Source organism: Lithobates pipiens, unplaced genomic scaffold (assembly GCF_037356315.1).
Source record: "Lithobates pipiens isolate NorthernLeopardFrog02 unplaced genomic scaffold, aLitPip1_a1.2 Scaffold_16, whole genome shotgun sequence".
In the NCBI taxonomy this organism is placed as follows: domain Eukaryota; kingdom Metazoa; phylum Chordata; class Amphibia; order Anura; family Ranidae; genus Lithobates; species Lithobates pipiens.
Genome location: NW_027507748.1, coordinates 163,387,909 through 163,405,801, shown reverse-complemented (window position 1 = coordinate 163,405,801; position 17,893 = coordinate 163,387,909). Strand labels below are relative to the sequence as shown.

The 17,893-nt window shown below is 44.0% G+C and overlaps 1 protein-coding gene across 1 annotated transcript in view; it reads right to left on the bottom strand.

Annotated features, from left to right (window-relative positions):
* Positions 1–15,141, bottom strand: part of RPS6KA3 (ribosomal protein S6 kinase A3) — a 216,778-nt gene extending 201,637 nt beyond the window's left edge. The window contains exon 1 of the mRNA XM_077480720.1: positions 14,826–15,141. Within this exon, the coding sequence (XP_077336846.1) occupies positions 14,826–14,888 (63 nt within the window). The 5' untranslated portion in view covers positions 14,889–15,141. The remainder of the gene's footprint in view (positions 1–14,825) is intronic.
* Between the last annotated feature and the right edge of the window lie 2,752 nt (positions 15,142–17,893).

Here is a 17,893-nt window from a genome sequence, read left to right as displayed (position 1 = left end):
CTCGCGCATGCGCAGTAGGGAACCGGGAAATGAAGCCGCAAGGCTCCACTTCCGGATTCACACACCCAAGATGGCGGCGGCAGCACCCGAGAGACGATCGAGAGATCGGCTTCGGGTGCCGACATCGCGGGCGTGCTGGGCGGGTAAGTGTCATTATTTTAGAAGTCAGCAGCTGAAGTATTTGTATCTGCTGGCTTTTAAAAAAAAAAAAAAAAAAAAAAAAAAAAACGGCGGACTCCTTAAGGTTAACTTTAGAAGTAATACCTTTTTCCTGCACAAAGAACAAAACAAAAAAACACAAGCAAAAAAAAAAAAAAAAACCCACAACAATTTTACATACAAAGAAAGCAGAGGGTGTGGACACCTCACACAAATGCTACAGGTTTTAGTGAATTACAAAAGGGTAATTGCGCAGCCTTTTCGATGAAAAGTGCACCAGTAGTTCTTTATACAGAAAGAAAGCAGTACAACAGCTATATTGTTCTGTTAAATTGTCTATTACAGCTCCAACAGCGCTGCGCCTAGCAAAGGGCCTCCCTGCCAGCACCGCTGCAGCTAGGAAAAGGTCTACTTTGGCAATGCTCCTGCAGCAGCCAGGAAAGGGCCTCTACCCCTGCGTTATCACTGCACTGCTGCAACTATAAATAGACCAGCACCACCACAGAAAAAAAAAAAACGTCCATCACAATTACACTATTAAATCAGATGGACACCAGAATGAAAAAAAAATAAAAGACTCAAAGTGGCCACACAGTATTACCATTAGGGTTAGGTCAGTGTTTCTCAATGCCAGTCCTAAAGGCACACCAACAGGTCAAACAGATCATGTTTTCAGGATTTCCCTGTGGTAATTACAAAAGCAATGAAACTGATCAAATCATCTCTGCAAAATAATGGATAGCCTGAAAACATGACCTGTTGGTGCGACTTGAGGACTGGAATTGAGAAACACTGGGTTAGGTAATAGGGCATCTTCCATGACCACTAGATGGAAATCATATTGCAACTGCACTCTATAGGGTAATTTACCTGGGCTTTACCCAATTATTATAGAAATAAAAGTAATTTCAAATGCAATTAAAGCTTCACATAGTACATGAAATATAAGTTGTCAACTACTAGTAAAAGAAAACATGAATAAAATAATAATAAAAAAAAAAAAAAGTCATTCTTGCAGACTAGTATAAAAACCACAGCACAACACATGTCCTAAAATGTAGTGATTCTCAAGCATAAACAGGAAGAACTTGTCAAAAAACTATGCAGCTAAGTATTTGAGCTAAAATGGTTTCACAAGTTTGCATTCACATTTTAAAGTGACTACATTTTTTAAATAACAAACATGTCATACTCACCTGCTCTGTGCAGTAGTTTTGCAGAGCTGCCCTGATCCAACTCTTCTGAGGTCCCAAGCTGTTGCTCCTAACGCCTCTCCCTGCCAAGTGCCCCCATAGCAAGTCGCTTGCTATGGGGGCACTCATGTGGGATGCTAGCTTGCCTGTGTAGTGTGTACAGAAGTTTTTTTTACCTTTAGATCCCTTTCACACTAGGGTGGTAGCGGTAAAGCGGTAGTAGTTTTAGCGGCCCTTTTCACCCCCAGAAGGGGTGAAAAGCGCCCGTTTAGCACCGCTTTAAAATCACTTTTATAGTGGAGCCCATTCATTTCAGTGAGCAGGGGCGCTGTATACACCGCTCCCGCACCACCTGCAAGATGCTGCTTGCAGGACTTTTTCCCGTCCTGCAAGTGCACTGCCCCAGTGTGAAAGCATTCAGGCTTTCACACAGGGGAGGCTTGAGAGGTGCTTTTCAGGTGCTATTTTTAGTGTGAAATTGCCTGAAAAGCACCCCAGTGTAAAAAGGGGTCTTATGCAGACAATGCCTTAAAAGGTTAGGAAAAAAAAATAAAAAAAATAAAAAAAAAAAACACTTTTTGTAGCTGCTGACTTTTACATGGGTGGAATTTCGCTTTAAATATGCAAAGTATTCCAATCCGAAGCCTACAAGAGAAGGACAATTACAGACAAGAGGATAGCCACCCCCCACACGGTCAAAAAATGAGTTTAATTTAGCAAGGGCAAATCTACTGATTAACAACCTTGCCGACTAACGTTAGTATTGTAAGACACTGAGATTACATCAATTGTCCCTTTCTGCATTTTAGATTCCAAAAAAAAAAAAGGGGAAGACATAAGTGTGGCCCACCAGCACGCAAGTGTTTAACAGCTCAAATTAGGTTTCCCGAATAGGTGAGATATTTCTGATCTAATAATTTCTAGAGCTGTTCCATGTGCTGCAGACACAAAACAATGCAATGACTATTGTGTTATATTATATATACGACTATATGTCTGAGGATAGACCCTGTAATTCCTTCCCTCTCTCTGCCTGCCCAATTCACATAAGAATTTGCAATACATTACAGGGGGGTTTATACCACTTGTTCTACATTCTGCACAGGCAAGCAATTTTCTTAATGAAATTACTTGTTCATACTGAACTCAGAAAATACTGCCCACCCATAATACAGAAATCTGTACTTGATCAGCCAATCTTCAGGTTAGAGTGTTTTCACATGGAGGTAGGTTTACATGACAACACGTAAACCACAGCCCAAAGGCTCAAGATAAACAATAAAACCATTAGTGTATGACCAGCTTTAAAACATACTGGTTACTATTTCCAGAAGTCTTCCAGGACAGAGAAATAGAAAGAGGCTCCTATTGCTAGGACAGAAACACATTGCCAGGTTTAAAGGTTAAAATTGAGTAGCTCTGTCAACCTCTTGGCTGGATGAAAAACCCAACTGTAGAACAGCCAAACATTAACTAGCGGTGCCAATCCCTACTGTCCTGGATATGAGATAAAAGAACACTTAAAAAGGAGAAGAAAAGCCAAAGCTTTGTTTGGCTGTACTTCTATGGAACACAGGAGTGAAATTTGTTGGAGTGAAGTCTGCTCTCTGCTAACACCAGCAATGTCAGTCCAGGCACTGCGTCTGACACCCGGCTCAGCCTCTCTGCGAGCCACTGAGAGCCTGAGACAGCCACTCCAACCCCTCCACAGCCCAGTGCTCCAATGAGCAAGTAGAGGGCAGAGCAGAGAGCTGTTACTGATCGTTTACAGCTCTCTGATGAGCTGTGAAAACCAAGCGATTGGCGGTGTTCAGTGCAATTGCTCCCGCTGTTGACAAATGCCAATCGGGGGTGTGAGTACCACGGAGAGACAAGGCTCTTGTGGACATTGCTGGATCAACAGGTGGCTCAGGTAAGTAATTGGGGGGGATGGCCACTCCACACAGAGTCCCTGGCCACACTATGCAGGAGAGCACAGCTTAGTCAGATTTGTAGCTGTGATAAGAACTCCGCCTGTTCTCCTCCAATGATCGCATTTGTTCTGACACAACCACCCCTGCACATCCATTCACTAAGAGAATTATACTGCGGTTTCTCCTCCCCCAGCTCTCCAAGATCCTTATGCAGCTGAGAGCAAAGGGTATGTGATCACAAAAAAAAAAAAAAAAAATTATATATATATATATATATATATATATATATATATATATATATATATATATATATATATATATATATATATGTAAACACAAATGTTTTGCATTTAATTTCTATTTTAAACTGAATAGGTTGTTTTATAAAAGGTGATGGTTTACATATACTTAAAAGTTTCTAGTTTAAATTCCATTTTAAATGTAACTTAAATACAAATGGCAAATATATGTGATAAATCCTGCTGGATTTTTAATTCCCTTGAGCCAGTATTGAGATTCACACATTCCTATTGCACTGGATAGAAAGGGAAATATGCCAAAGTTTAGATTTTCATACCACCTCTTCAGCTACAGTGGGCTTGGCGGAAATTGACTCAACATTACCACAATGCTGACTAATTTTTCAGTGAACAGGCCAGGAAGGAGTAAAGCTTAACCATAAATAGTGCTGGCATCTTTCTGGCTACGTAATGATACAGAATGTGTTTTTTTAGCAAAGACCCTAGAGAATACAATGGCGGTCATTGCAACTTTTTATCTCACACGGTATTTGCGCAGCAATTTTTCAAACGCGTTTTTTTCAGAAAAAAAACAGTTTCATGCTAAAAAAAATAAAATAAAATAAAAAAAAACAGTAAAGTTAGCACAATTTTTTTGCATAATGTGAAAGAGGAGGATACGCCGAGTAAATAGATACCCAACATGTCACGCTTCAAAATTGCACGCGCTCGTGGAATGGCGCCAAAATTTGGCATTTAAAAATCCCCATAGGCGACGCTTTAAATTTTTTTTTACTGGTTACATATTTTGGGTTAGGCTCGGTTCACACCAGACGCGGCACGACTTGCCGCGCCGCGACCTGCCGCGACCTCAGCGGCGACTTGCAAAATGACTTCTGTATAGAAGTCAATGCAAGTCGCCCGAGGTCGCCGCAAAAGTAGTACAGGAACCTTTTTTCTAAGTCGGAGCGTCTCGAGTCGCTCCTACTAGAACGGTTCCGTAGTACAGAACGGGGGCGACTTGTCAGGTCGCGGCGCGGCAAGTCTTGCCGCGTCTGGTGTGAACCGAGCCTTACAGAGGAGGTCTAGGGTTAGAATTATTGGTCTCGCTCTAATGTTCGCAGCGATACCTCACATGTGTGGTTTGAACACCGTTTTCATATGTGGGTGGGACTTACGTATGCGTTCGCTTCTGTGTGCGAGCTCATGGGGACAGGGGCGCTTTAAGTTTTTTTTTTTTATTGTTAATTTTATTTTAATTTTTTTAGTTTTACACTTAAAAAAAGAAATAAAAAAAAATTGATGACTTTTATTCCTATTACAAGGAATGTAAACATCCCTTGTAATAGGAATATGGCACGATCTGACCTATTTACAGTGAAATATGGGGTCAATAAGACCCCATATCTCACCTCTAGGCTGGGAAGAATAAAAAAAAAAAATAAAAAAAAAACGATCATGGCTTCCTAGCCAGATCGGCGCCGTTAATTTGAATACCGAGGCCGGGCGTGACGTCATAACATTGCGCCAGGCCTCCCAACGATCATAGAGACTCCGGGGACAATCTAGTCCACCGGAAATCTCTATGATCACTTGCTGGGGCCGGCGGATCCTGTGACCGACTCACCGATTCTTCTTTTCTGTGTGTTCTAGAGATAGATATACAGAATATATACACACATACATACACACAAACACATACACACAGAAAAAAGGAACCCCCCTAGGGGGGACTTTGGAGGCACTACCACAAAACAAAGTTGAAGAAAAAACATTGAATTTATTGAAGATATACATTTAAAAAAATACAAATATAGCACATAACCATGGATGCAATAGAATATAAGGAAGGATTGCAAAGGGAAATACAACTTCCTTAACCCAACGATGTTTCAGAGATGAATTGTCTCCATCATCAGGGGTTTTCACAGGGAGTACAGTATCTATGAGATTTAAATGTAAAGTAGTCAAATAAAACCCCTAACAGATATTGCTAAATCATAAATACGGGCATTGCACCACTTACATCATAGTCACTTTGCAGGTACATTTAGGCATCCATAGAGATTAAAAAAAAAATCAGGTAAGACATTGTGGCATACAGTGTCCTGCAGATCCCATCCACCAAGTGCTGGCTATCAAGGAGAAGGGGGGGGGGGGGGGGGCAAAGAACATAAGGGGAGGGAGTCTGGAGGGAAAACAAAAATAGATGGCATAATAAATATCAATATGCAGAAAGAACAAGAGGGGGTAGATCAGGGGAATATTTGCCCCTCCAAAGTGGAACCCAAATCTGATGGTAAACCCTACCTATGTATAATGATGGCGTCACTCACAGGCAGATGTACAAATAGAGAGATGAACGACCTGGCAGCCTGTGGACCCGTGTAGTGGAGAAATGGTGTCTGGTGTGGACATTGCCGAAATGGAGAGCACCCCAAAAAAAGTAAAAGAAAATTGTGTAAGTAAAGGTATTGTATAGCAAAAAAATTTTTGAAGACAGACCATGAAATGACAAATTAAAAACTATTGATGTATATAATAAAGTTACCCAGGCAGCTTGTTCCCAACAGCAAGTTCCACCCGCGGCTCCAAAAGAAACATCCCCTCTGTTGCCCTATCTGACCCAGTGTGAGCGTGCTATAAATACGATCCAAACACACAGCTGATCCACAATAGTGCAGATCAGCTCAGTGTAGGTCATCTCCTCCCATCTTCCCATAAGCAGGCCCCCTGGGACTTTGATGCTCCACACCTCCACATGGCGGAGCCGCCGCACGCTTGCACCATGCGGACGCAGTGCAGTCAACACAACGCACGCGTAGAAGATAAACTGCCAAAAGTGTCTTGCAATTTGCAAAGCGTCGAGGTTTAAAGGTTTGGCCATTGGGTAGGATGGGACTTTTGTTAGTGACCCTCTATCTACAATAGCCACATGTGCCGCACATGAAGGTGCCTTTGTATTTGCAATGGTTCACTTCCCTCTCTCCCCTATACTCACTTATCACCAATCTAGAGGCAATGGATGTTGCTCTCCTGAAGGTGAAGAGGGGTGCCTCTGGGACCAGCCGGCCCAGGCTAGGGTCCATGGTGAGTATATGCCAGAACTTGGAAACAATTTTCCGAATATCCGCACGTAGGTTGCAGAATTTGGTTATAATTCTCAGAGGATTCTCCTGATTCGGATATCTCCGAGTTGGGTAGGATATCATTTGGTCAATTCCCACTTAATGTGTATCCGTCATAGCCAACAGTCTCCTGCCCAGAGGCTGTTTTGGGATGTGGAGTCCGCTACAACATTGTGGACTACTTCTTCCCTTTGGTATCCATGACGACTATCATAGGATGCTTTGCCGCGCTGGTGGGACGTTGTTGCATCGTGTCCCTCCGTGGCGCTGTTGAGTGACATTGCTATTCATGCGTCGTGTTGACTGCATGGCGCATGAGGCGGCTTCTGTGCCATGTGGAGGTGCGGCGCATCAACGTCCCAGGGGTCTTGCTTATGGGAAGATGGGAGGAGGCGACCTTCACTGAGCTGATCTGCACTATTGTGGATCAGCTGTGTGTTTGGATCCTATTTATAGCAAGCTCACACTGGGTCAGATAGGGCAACAGAGGAGACGTTTCTTTTGGAGCCGCTGGTGGAACTTGCTGTTGGGAACAAGCTGCCTGGGTAACTTTTTTTTTTATATTATATATATATATATATATATATATATATATATATATATACACATACATACACACACACATCAATGGCTTTTCATTTGTCACTCCTTGGTCTGTCTTCAAAAATGTTTTGATATACAGTACCTTTACTTTCAAAATTTTCTTTATTCCTTTTTACGCTTTTGGGGTGCTCACCATTTCGGCAATGTCCACACCAGACAGCATTTCCTCACTCCACGGATCTCAGGTTGTTCATCTCTCTATTTGTCCATGTGCCTGTGAGAGACACCATCGTTATACATAGGTAGGTTTTACAATCAGATTTGGGTTCCACTTTGGAGGGGGAAATATTCCCCTTATTTACCCCTCCCGCCCCCATTCTCTTTCTGCATATTGATATTAAATGCCATCTATTTTTGTTTTCCCTCCAGACTACCTACCGGCTGAGCCCCAGTGCACGTCAGCATCTCTGGACTTCAGCGGAGCTGTTGGGGGTGACCAGGGGACATTTATCCCCTTATATTCTTTGCCCCCCCCCTCTCCTCCTTGATAGTTAAGTCAGCCAGCACTTGGTGGATGGGATCTGCAGGACACTGTATGCCACAATGTCATTCCTCATTTTTTTTAATCTCTATGGATGCCTAAATGTACTTGCAAAGTGACTATGATGTAAGTGGTGCAATGCCCGTATTTATATGATTATTTAGCAATATCTGTTAGGGTTCGGTTGACTACTTTACATATAAATCTCAGATACTGTACTCCCTGTGAAAACTCCTGAAGAAGGAGACAATAAATGTCTGAAACATTGTTGAGTTAAGAAAGTTGCAATCCTTCTGTATATTCTATTGCATCCATGGTTGTGTGCTATATATGCATTTTGTATGATAGTTTCAAAAAAAACTTTTTGTTTGTGGTAGTGCCTCCAAAGTCCCACCCCTAGGGGGTTCCTCTTGTCTATGTTCTATTGAGATGCGGCACACCTCTCTGAACAGTTCCCATCAGAAACCCTTTTTCCATTACCTAAAACACACGGACATTAACCTACACAAATTTTAAACAATTCTGCCCAAAATATACTTACCCTGATCTTACTTGACCCAAACACTAACCCTGGCACTAACCTAAATTCAAATCTTGATCTAGGTACTTAATTTTTTTTTCTCTCTGCAAAAAAGGGGGGGGGGGGCGAGCATGCAGAGAGAGAGCTCGCTCGCGCACAGGGGCGCGCTTCACAGCGACTGATCACTGTGATAGCCAGAGGCTACCACAGCAATCAGGTGGCTCGGAATCTGATGTTTTGGTTCCTGATCATTAATATGGGACACGGGGACCTCAGCGAGACTCTAGTCACTGTGCTGGGAGTGTGCCATGCAGACCGATACGCATATATGCAACCCAGCAGAAAAAATGCCAGTCCAGTGAGGCTGCATGTGTTGTGTCAGTATGAAAGTGGTAGTAAACTGTATTTTGATTTTAACATTCAGGAAAGGTTATAGAAAAGCTTACCTGTGGGTTAAGTGCTTATCTCCCAAACATGCACTGCTTAGGAGATATTTGGTTGGCAGCTGGTGATGTCACTGGTGCACACGCTCTGAAGGAACGGCATACCTGTTCAAAGTTCTGTGCTGTGGTCATGACCCCAGAATGCATTTGCGTAAATTACATCACGGCTTGGCCATTCAAGCCGCCGCACCTCGTGGAAGATAATCCAGTAAAGATGGAAGCCTCTGCAGCGGTGACAGCCTGGTGCTGGACAGCTTTGACCCAAAATACGTTTCTCATAGTGTGCTAGTATGTGACACATACCAGCACATTTTGCCTTTACCTTGGAGGGAGAAAGTTCTGCTTAAAGCACTCCTTACCCCCTGACATTACATATTTGGCATGTCTTTTTTTGGCCATTGAATTTGAGAAGGTGCAGTACGCCCCCAGCTGTGAAGCCACAAGCTGTAACAGCCAGGTGCCCACACTTGCAATGCCAGCACCGGGGAGAGAGCTGAGGGTTCAGGCAGCTGCATCACTGATCCTTGGGACAGGCGAGTGTGTTTATTAAAAGTCAGCAGCTACACTTTGTAGCTGCTGACTTTTAACAAACACAGAAACAGCTGGAACTCCGTTTTAAGCCGTGTGGCCCAAAGCAACGTTAAGTGAAACAACATTGTCAGCAATTGGTGGTGCTCACACTTCTGCACTGCATTGCCTTGAGTTGCGCTAAATTAGGGCATGCATAATTTTTTAACAGCACATCACTGCAGAAGTGCTGCTATATAGTGTATCCAACTGCAGCACAATAAAGACTAACACAAAAAAAAGTGTTTCCTGTTCCTGCTGCCATCTTGTTTTTCTACACTGCACTCAATCAGCAACTATGAAGGAAGGTGTCACAGGAAATAAGCACAAGACAGACTGACAGAAAAATGCACTCAACCTCCAAGTAAAAGCACTGCAAAACGCATGAGAAACGTGCATCAAGCGCTACAATGACACACTTTAATACATCTGAGTGCACGTGCCATAATGCTTGCACTGTGGCGTGAACCAGCTCAATCATAAAAAAAAAAGGAATTCTGCTGACAGATGTGACAAAAACAGCAACTCTCAATAATAGGTTAAATATGCCCTACATCACAGTTTTGGAGAAGTTCTCCTCTCCCAAGTGATTCCTTCATTAACCAGAGATACTGCATGATAGAATTACACCAGCATGCACCACCAGGGTGGTATAAAGATCCTGAACTATCTCCATCCATTCCCGTACATTCATCACCACCCACGGATGATGTAGCAAGATCAGAAGGTCAGAGGAGAAACTGAGTAACCGTACCATGTCACAACTACACTACCCTGCACCACACCCTGCTGACCTAGAAAAGCATCAAATAAGGTTCACATACCAAAATCATACATAGGCACTGTCAAATATATTTTATTCAGCACAGCAAATAGAAAAGGATTCCACATCCTAGCTAGAGAAAAAAAAAATAAAAAAATAAAAAAAAGGGAGGAGGAGGCCAAATACCTCACTGTAATGACATATCTACTCTAAACATGAGAAGTGAAATGCATGAGTCTAGAGGTCTCCAACCTCATAAATAATCCACTGCCTCTTTCTGCCAGCCTGCCTTGTTTTAGGGGCGATGAATGCTATAACGGTAGTCAGGTTACAGATGAGCAGGACTGAAATGACAGCAGCAGCGAATTTGCTTTCTGGCACTCCTCCGCAGCTTCAATGCCCAATTACTCAGACAGGTTTAAAGGGTGAAAAAGGACATCCAAACTGGGGGCAAAGCAAAATAAATCTAGCAGGGCTTGTCCACAGAACAAAGGAATCCAAGTGATGCAAGAGGACAGACTCTCACATGGAACATCTGTCACAAACACAGTGAGATCACTGGAATTTCTCGCACACTAATAATAGAAAATATAAAAAAAGAAATAAAAAAAACATAATTGAGAACACAAAGACCGAAAAAATAAGCTAATACGTGTAAATGAGGTGTTCAAATAAAAAGGTCAGTTATTAGAAACGCTGGAATTCCTTTGTAGCCGTCATACAGTTATTTGAGAGTAGGAATTCAGTCCTGCTAAAAAGCCTGAACTTGCTGATTTCATTTCACATTAGACGGATTTAATTTTAGGACAATGTCACTTCCAGTAACTAGATCAATGCTGTATTCCATACAGACGAATAAAGTGCAGCTTCTCCCCTCATCATGTCACTTCCAGTAACTACTGTACATCAATGCCGTAAAGATGTACTTAGACTGTCATCCAGCTTCTCCCCTCATCATGTCACCTACAGTAAATACATCAATATTCCCTACAGAATAAAGGCGTACTTATAGTCCGGATTCTACCCTCCTCATAATGGATTTATAAACTATAAGGCAGTGGTCATCCCCTGTCCTCAGGGCCCACTAACAGGCCAGGTTTGCAAGATAAATACATCACAGGTGATATAATTTGCTGCTCTGTGATTGCAGTATTCTAGTCTGCATCTCCCCAAGGTAATACATAAAACCTGGCCTGTTAGTGGGCCCTGAGGACAGGGTTAATGACCACTGCTGTAAGGGTTTCAATTATTCACTGTAATTCTTGCTGCAGAACAGACAATACACCTCGATTGTTCCAATCATCCATACAGCAAAGATCTACTCCTATCAAATGACCACATTACACACCCCATGGATTTTAACTCAACAATATTTAATAAACAAAGCATGTGACACTATATAATAAAAAGTACCATTGTGTGCAACGCCGTATGCCAGGTACCTACCTAGACAATGATTTAATGTCAATTTTGAGCATGCTGAACAGGACCTACAATGCTTTGACACTTGTATAAATGTTAAAGTCAATTTAAAAATAATTTGACTAGTTTAAAATCAGCAGTTTTCATAAAAACAAACTTGGCGATCCTTGCTCTAAAGTGACAACACTACCTTCCCATCACCCAACTCTGCTTCTGTGTTTTCACCCCATCACATGGATGTCTAATAGGAGAATAAAATTGGCTGTTTCCACATATTATGCAGCTTTGGTCCTCTGCTGTCACCCTCAGGTAACCCACCCACACTGGACATTCATACATATAGGCAAGAAATCCCTGCACAAAAAGCAGCAACAGTGAAATACAAGTATAAACAAATTGTGAATGTTCTGAGATTCCCAGTCAGGATGCTATCTGCATGGAGTTTGCTTGTTCCATGGACCAATGTCAATGTACAGCATATGTAAAGCACTGGGTAAATTATTATTATACAGGGTTTATATAGTGCCAACAGTTTGTGCAGCGATTTACAACATGAGTCAGATGTATTTTAAATAATGGACTTTAATAGTGCCCGAGGAGCCATTAGATTTGTGTATGCATAGCAAGTGAGCGTAGCTCTAGGAGTGAGTTATATATCCCTATAGAAAATCTTAATCTATAGTTTTTTTTTAAACTTATCAGTATGTTATATTGGTTTTGTGTTTATTGTTAAAATGATACAAACGTATTTTTACCAAGTCAGTTAGCAGATCCTTGTGCATCATTAAAGTCTATGCTTTCAAACACTTACTACTATATATAGAACATGGCGTTTGTGTATGTACCCACCCACCTCAATATATAGGACAAGTAAAATGTCAGCACCTGTAATAAAGAAAATTCCATGCTTTCAACGCAAAGAGGCTGCGGGAGATCAGCAGCACTGATAAGTAACACAAGGATGAACAAGGTGAATGCCATAAAAAAAAAAAAAAAAAAAAAAAAAAAAATCCATGCAGTCTTTACTGTAGATTATACATACACTGATCAGCCATAACTTTATGACCACTGACAGGTTACATGAATACCACTGATTATCTTGTTACAATGGCATCTGAAAGTCAGTGGGATATATTTGGCAGCAAGTAGAATATTGGCCTCCAAATTCTCCAGATCTCACTCCAATTGAGCATGTTATCCCTAAAGTTGATGTATTCAAAGCAGAAGAAATGGGCACTGCAGTTTGTTGTGTATGTGATGTGTACTCACAGACTAGTCAGGATACCCATGCTGACCCGTGTCCAGGGCTAAAAGTACCACAATGGGCATGTGAACATCAGAACTGGATCACCGAGCAATGGAAGAAGGTGGTCTGGTCCTATAAATCACATTTCTTGAGGATGGTACATGTGCATTGCTTACCTGGGGAAGAAAGCAAGTTGGCAGGGGCAATGTTCTGCTAGAAAACCTTGAGTCCTGCCATTCATGCGGATGTTACTTGACATGTACCACCTACCTAAACATTGTTACTGACCAAGTAAATCCCTTCATGGAATCGGTACTCCCTGATGGCAGTGGTCTCTTTCAGCAGGACACAGCACCCTGCCACACTCCAAAAATGGTTTGAGTACACGTATAATTGGGGTGTTGATTTGACCTCCAAATTCTCCAAAACTCAATCAATTCAAGCATTTGTTGGATGTTCTGGAAAATCTGACCCACGGAGGCCCCACATTGCAACTTACAGGACATCAAGGAACTGCTACTGAAGGCTTGCAGCCAAATACCACAACATACCTTCAGAGGTATAGTGGAGTCCATGCCTTTATGGGTCAGGGTGGGTGGTCATAATGTTATGGCTGATTGGTGTATGTAAACTGCTGTGTAAATTGTCAGCACTACGGACATACCTATAATAAAGTGCCATGCTTTCATCTCTATAGATCTCTGGTGCCCAGCCTGCAGTCCTGTAGCACTTTTTAAGCACCCCCACAGTCCCTGCAGACACTAGCAGTCTCATAACATGTCTACAATCTCTGATCATCTCCTGTATTATAGCCACAGTCCCTGACCATCTCATGCCCATAGTCTTTGACCATATCCCTGGTGCCCAACTTGCAGCCCGTTGACACTTTCTATGTGGCCCTCTGGGCCCCTGCAGACACTAATCTTTCCTATTTCCATTACAGCAGTGATTTCTAGCAGTCTCATGTAGTATTTCTCCTTAAGAAGCTATTCCTGCACCCTGTCTGCAGCCTCTGGCCGCGCTCCTACCGCAGGCTGGCCGCCTCTTCCCGCACCCTGGCCGCAGCATCGGGCCGGCTCCTTCCACAGCCTCTGACCCTCTCCCCCACCCTGTCCGCAGCCTCTGACCCTCTCCCGCAGCCTGTCCGCAGCCTCTGACCCTCTCCCGCAGCCTGTCCGCAGCCTCTGACCCTCTCCCGCAGCCTGTCCGCAGCCTCTGACCCTCTCCCGCAGCCTGTCCGCAGCCTCTGACCCTCTCCCGCAGCCTGTCCGCAGCCTCTGACCCTCTCCCGCAGCCTGTCCGCAGCCTCTGACCCTCTCCCGCAGCCTGTCCGCAGCCTCTGACCCTCTCCCGCAGCCTGTCCGCAGCCTCTGACCCTCTCCCCCAGCCTGTCCGCAGCCTCTGACCCTCTCCCCCAGCCTGTCCGCAGCCTCTGACCCTCTCCCGCAGCCTCTGACCCTCTCCCCCAGCCTGTCCGCAGGCTCTGACCCTCTCCCACAGCCTGTCCGCAGCCTCTGACCCTCTCCCACAGCCTCTGACCCTCTCCCACAGCCTGTCCGCAGCCTCTGACCCTCTCCAGCAGCCTGTGTTGATATCTGAGGGGTGGAGTACGCTTAAGTCTCCCCTCCCCATATCAAGATATTTGACCACTGCTGCTGTAGATTATGCATAAATGATAGAGGTGGCTGCAGGAGGTCAGCAGTACAAGGGTGAACAGGATGAAAGCCATACAAAATAAATGGCATGCAGTCAGCATGTATATTACGCATGTAAACAGATGTGGCTGCAAAGCAGTTGCGGGAGATCAGCAGCACTGATGAGCAAGGTGAAACTCATCTGTAGGATTATACAAAGACAGAAGTGGCTGCAAAGTTGTAGGAGATGAGCAGTGGTAAGCATGTAAAGTATGAGGGTGAGATGACAATGGGAATGTATGGGATGTGTGTACTGTCAGTGCTGTGCCCTCCTGTCACCTGCCCGCTCCCTCCCTCTCCTCCATATATAGTCAGGCTCTTCACACTCCGGTTCCAAAGTTGCCTGCTGCCCGGCAGTGAACGGGTTCCCCCCGTCCTTCCCTCCCCCCGCCCGGCTCACTTCCTGGCACGGGCTCTCCCCCTGACATGAGGCGACATGCCCGCTTCTCCTCACCTCGCTCTCCACTTTCTTCACCGGCACTTTCTGCCACGGGTCTGCCAGCTGCGCCAGCGGCATCTTCCCCGCCGAGCGAACGGGTTCCCGTACGAGTCCCGGGGGAGAGGCGAAAAGAGCGAACTCCCTGCTCTGTCCGGCCGCTCTGCTGGCGGAGCCGCCGCTGCTGCTGTCTGTTGTCCAATAGCTGGCGAATGCGTGCCGCTCCAGCGTACAGCTCCTCTCCCCCACACACACTAGTCACACTCTCTCTCTGCTCTCCACTTCCTCTCACAACATGGCGTCCCGAGCAGTACCTGCCGCTGGCTTCCCGACGTCACGTCTAGGGGGCGGCACACTTCCCCCGCCTACTGTCTGGGGCAACAGGTGACAGCGAGGGGAGCTGAGGGGCGGGGCCTAGCCTTTGGGGACGTGACAGCGTACGTCAGATCGGCCATCTTGGTGGAGGCAAAAGAAGAGTGACTTTTTTTTTTTTTTTTTTTTTGCAGTAGACAAATCAAGTTTTCTCAATCGCGACGCGTGACTTCACAAATTGTCCTGCATACCTTTGCACATTGCTTTTGTCTGTGCGTGGTTTGGAGCATAGCCTTTATGCTATTGCCCAAGAAAGGAGATCAAGTTTACAGGAAGGGAATTCCAAGCATTGTAAGATGAATACAATGTGGATGGGAAATTGTGAACATGCCCTTATTACAAGGACAAACATAGAAGGATTCAAAATAAATCCCAGCGCAGTTCACATTAACCACAAAACTGCCTATGCAGATAAGGGGGTGCTTAAAGATAATAACAAGCTGTGCAGCTTTGACCAAAGTTGAATACTGTCCTTGTTATAGGTGTAGGCCATTTACGTACCTCATGAAGCCTGACTGAAAAACTCCTAGGATGTTGCTAGGAGATGTAGAGTGTCACTGCTCACCCCCAACACCACAGAAGTGAGCTCTCAAACACTGAGCTTAGAACTACTGCTTGATGGGAGAGAAAACAAATGTGGTGGGGTTTGAATCAGAGAAAGTGCTCACTCCTGTGATGGTGGAGGTGAGCAGTAACAACTGGGAGTGTCAGCAGGAAAGTGAAATGCAATCTCTGGGTGTTTTTCAGCCAGACTTCGGGAAATACATAAATGGCCAGCACCTGTTATGCCACGTACCCACAAGCAGAATGTCCTACAGAAAAGTCAGACGGAATCCTTTCATCGTATATTCCGATCGTGTGTATGCCTCATCAGACTTTTTTTTTCGAAAATTCTGACAGACCTAGAAATAGAAGATGTTTTAAATATTTCCGAAGGAACCAATTCCTATCGGGAAAACTGCTTATCTGTATGCTGTTCCAACGGACAAAAAATGACGCATGCTCTGAACCAAGTAGGAGACGGAGGCTACTGGCTATTGAATTTCCTTTTTCTAGTCCCGTCATACGTGCTGTACGTCACCACGTTCTTGACGATCGGATCTTTGGTGTGATCGCGTGTATGCAAGACAGTTTCAGTGGAAAATTGAATAACTGTATGGCCTCACAATGAAAAATATGAAGGAAAGAATTATACCTATTGTACCATCATCCAGATTAAATGGAATAGAGGTTTGAGAGTCTGGTGTTGGAGGCTTTGCTGGACGGCCTTTGGGCCCTGATGATGCTGGACTGGGGGGAAGCGGCCCACTGTGGTGAAAATACTTTGTCAGTTTGTTCCCCATCTATATTGTTATCTAAATATATCAAAGCGGGAGTAAACCCGCTGACATTTTTTTTTTCAGACCTGCAAGGAAAAAGGCATAATGAGCTAGTATGCACCGCATACTAGCTCATTATGAAATACTTACCTTAGAACGAGGCACCGACATCTCACCCGATACATGCCGAGGGAGCTGACATGTCTTTCGGATATCGCGGCTCTGGCGCTGTGAGATTTCTTTCCGGCAAGGTCCGGCGTCTGCCGGGCTTTCAGCCAAGAATCCCCTGTGCGCACGCGCCTCTGCAGTCAGTGGCTCATTGCGAGGGGAATATCTTTTAAACCATACAGGTTTAGGAGATTTTTTTTACCTACAGGTAAGCCTTATTATAGGCTTACCTGTGGGTAAAAGTAAAAAAAAAGACTATACAATCGCTTTAAGTTGTTTTTGTCTTATCATGTAATATTTATATCTTTCCAGATGTATTTACTGTATTTCCTGACAAAGCTGTTTATGGCGAAACTAGTTAAAATACTATACTATCTGCAATTTTAGATATAAATTTTGTTGTTTTTGTATCAATAAACTTTGTTATATTTTTTACATATGTGCTGTATATATATATTTGTTTGTTTACATACTTTACCTGTACTGAGATAGTCCACATGCTCCCCTTTTTTTGTTGGGTCTGGTTGGGGACCAGACTCTCAAACCTCTATCCCGATGGGAAAATTGGTCACGGCATTACAGGTGCTTTCCACTTGCCTTGGTTTTTACTAGACAGTTTTTCGTTCGTTCGTTTGTTTCGTTCCAAATTAATATTCAGACATTATTCTGAGATTCAGATAAGTCAGAAGACTGGCCGGAGGCTACCTTGAATTTGTAGGAGGTGTCTGAGGGCTATATATCCCTTCTCCTCCTCTATCGGATCCTTTGTCGGCTCATTTCATGGCTACCAGTTACCAGACAGGTTTTTTGTGGTGGTTCAGACTTCCTGTCTCCTACCTTTAGTGCAGATCCCAGTTAGTGCTCTAGGCAGTTGCCTTTCATTTGTCCTTCTCTGCAATTATTCCTCTGGCAGCTCTTTTCCCTTTCCTCATGCATCCGCTCTCTACAAGGCACGCAGTGACGCCACCACGTTGTAGGAGAGGAGGACGGGCTCCTGTTTGCCGGCCGGCTTTTTACTCTGTTCTTATATGCTGTAATTTATCTACATACCTGTAAGTGCATTACTTTTTATTTTATTAAACTGTTCCTACGTTATTACGCTATGTCAGTCCCTCTCTTTTCTGTGGGTCTTTGAGTGCCTTATATCGAGACCACTGAACAGATCATTATCCTGAAAGATCGCTAAGGGATGGAGTGCTGACCCAGCTGAGGAAGGCTGACCTGGAT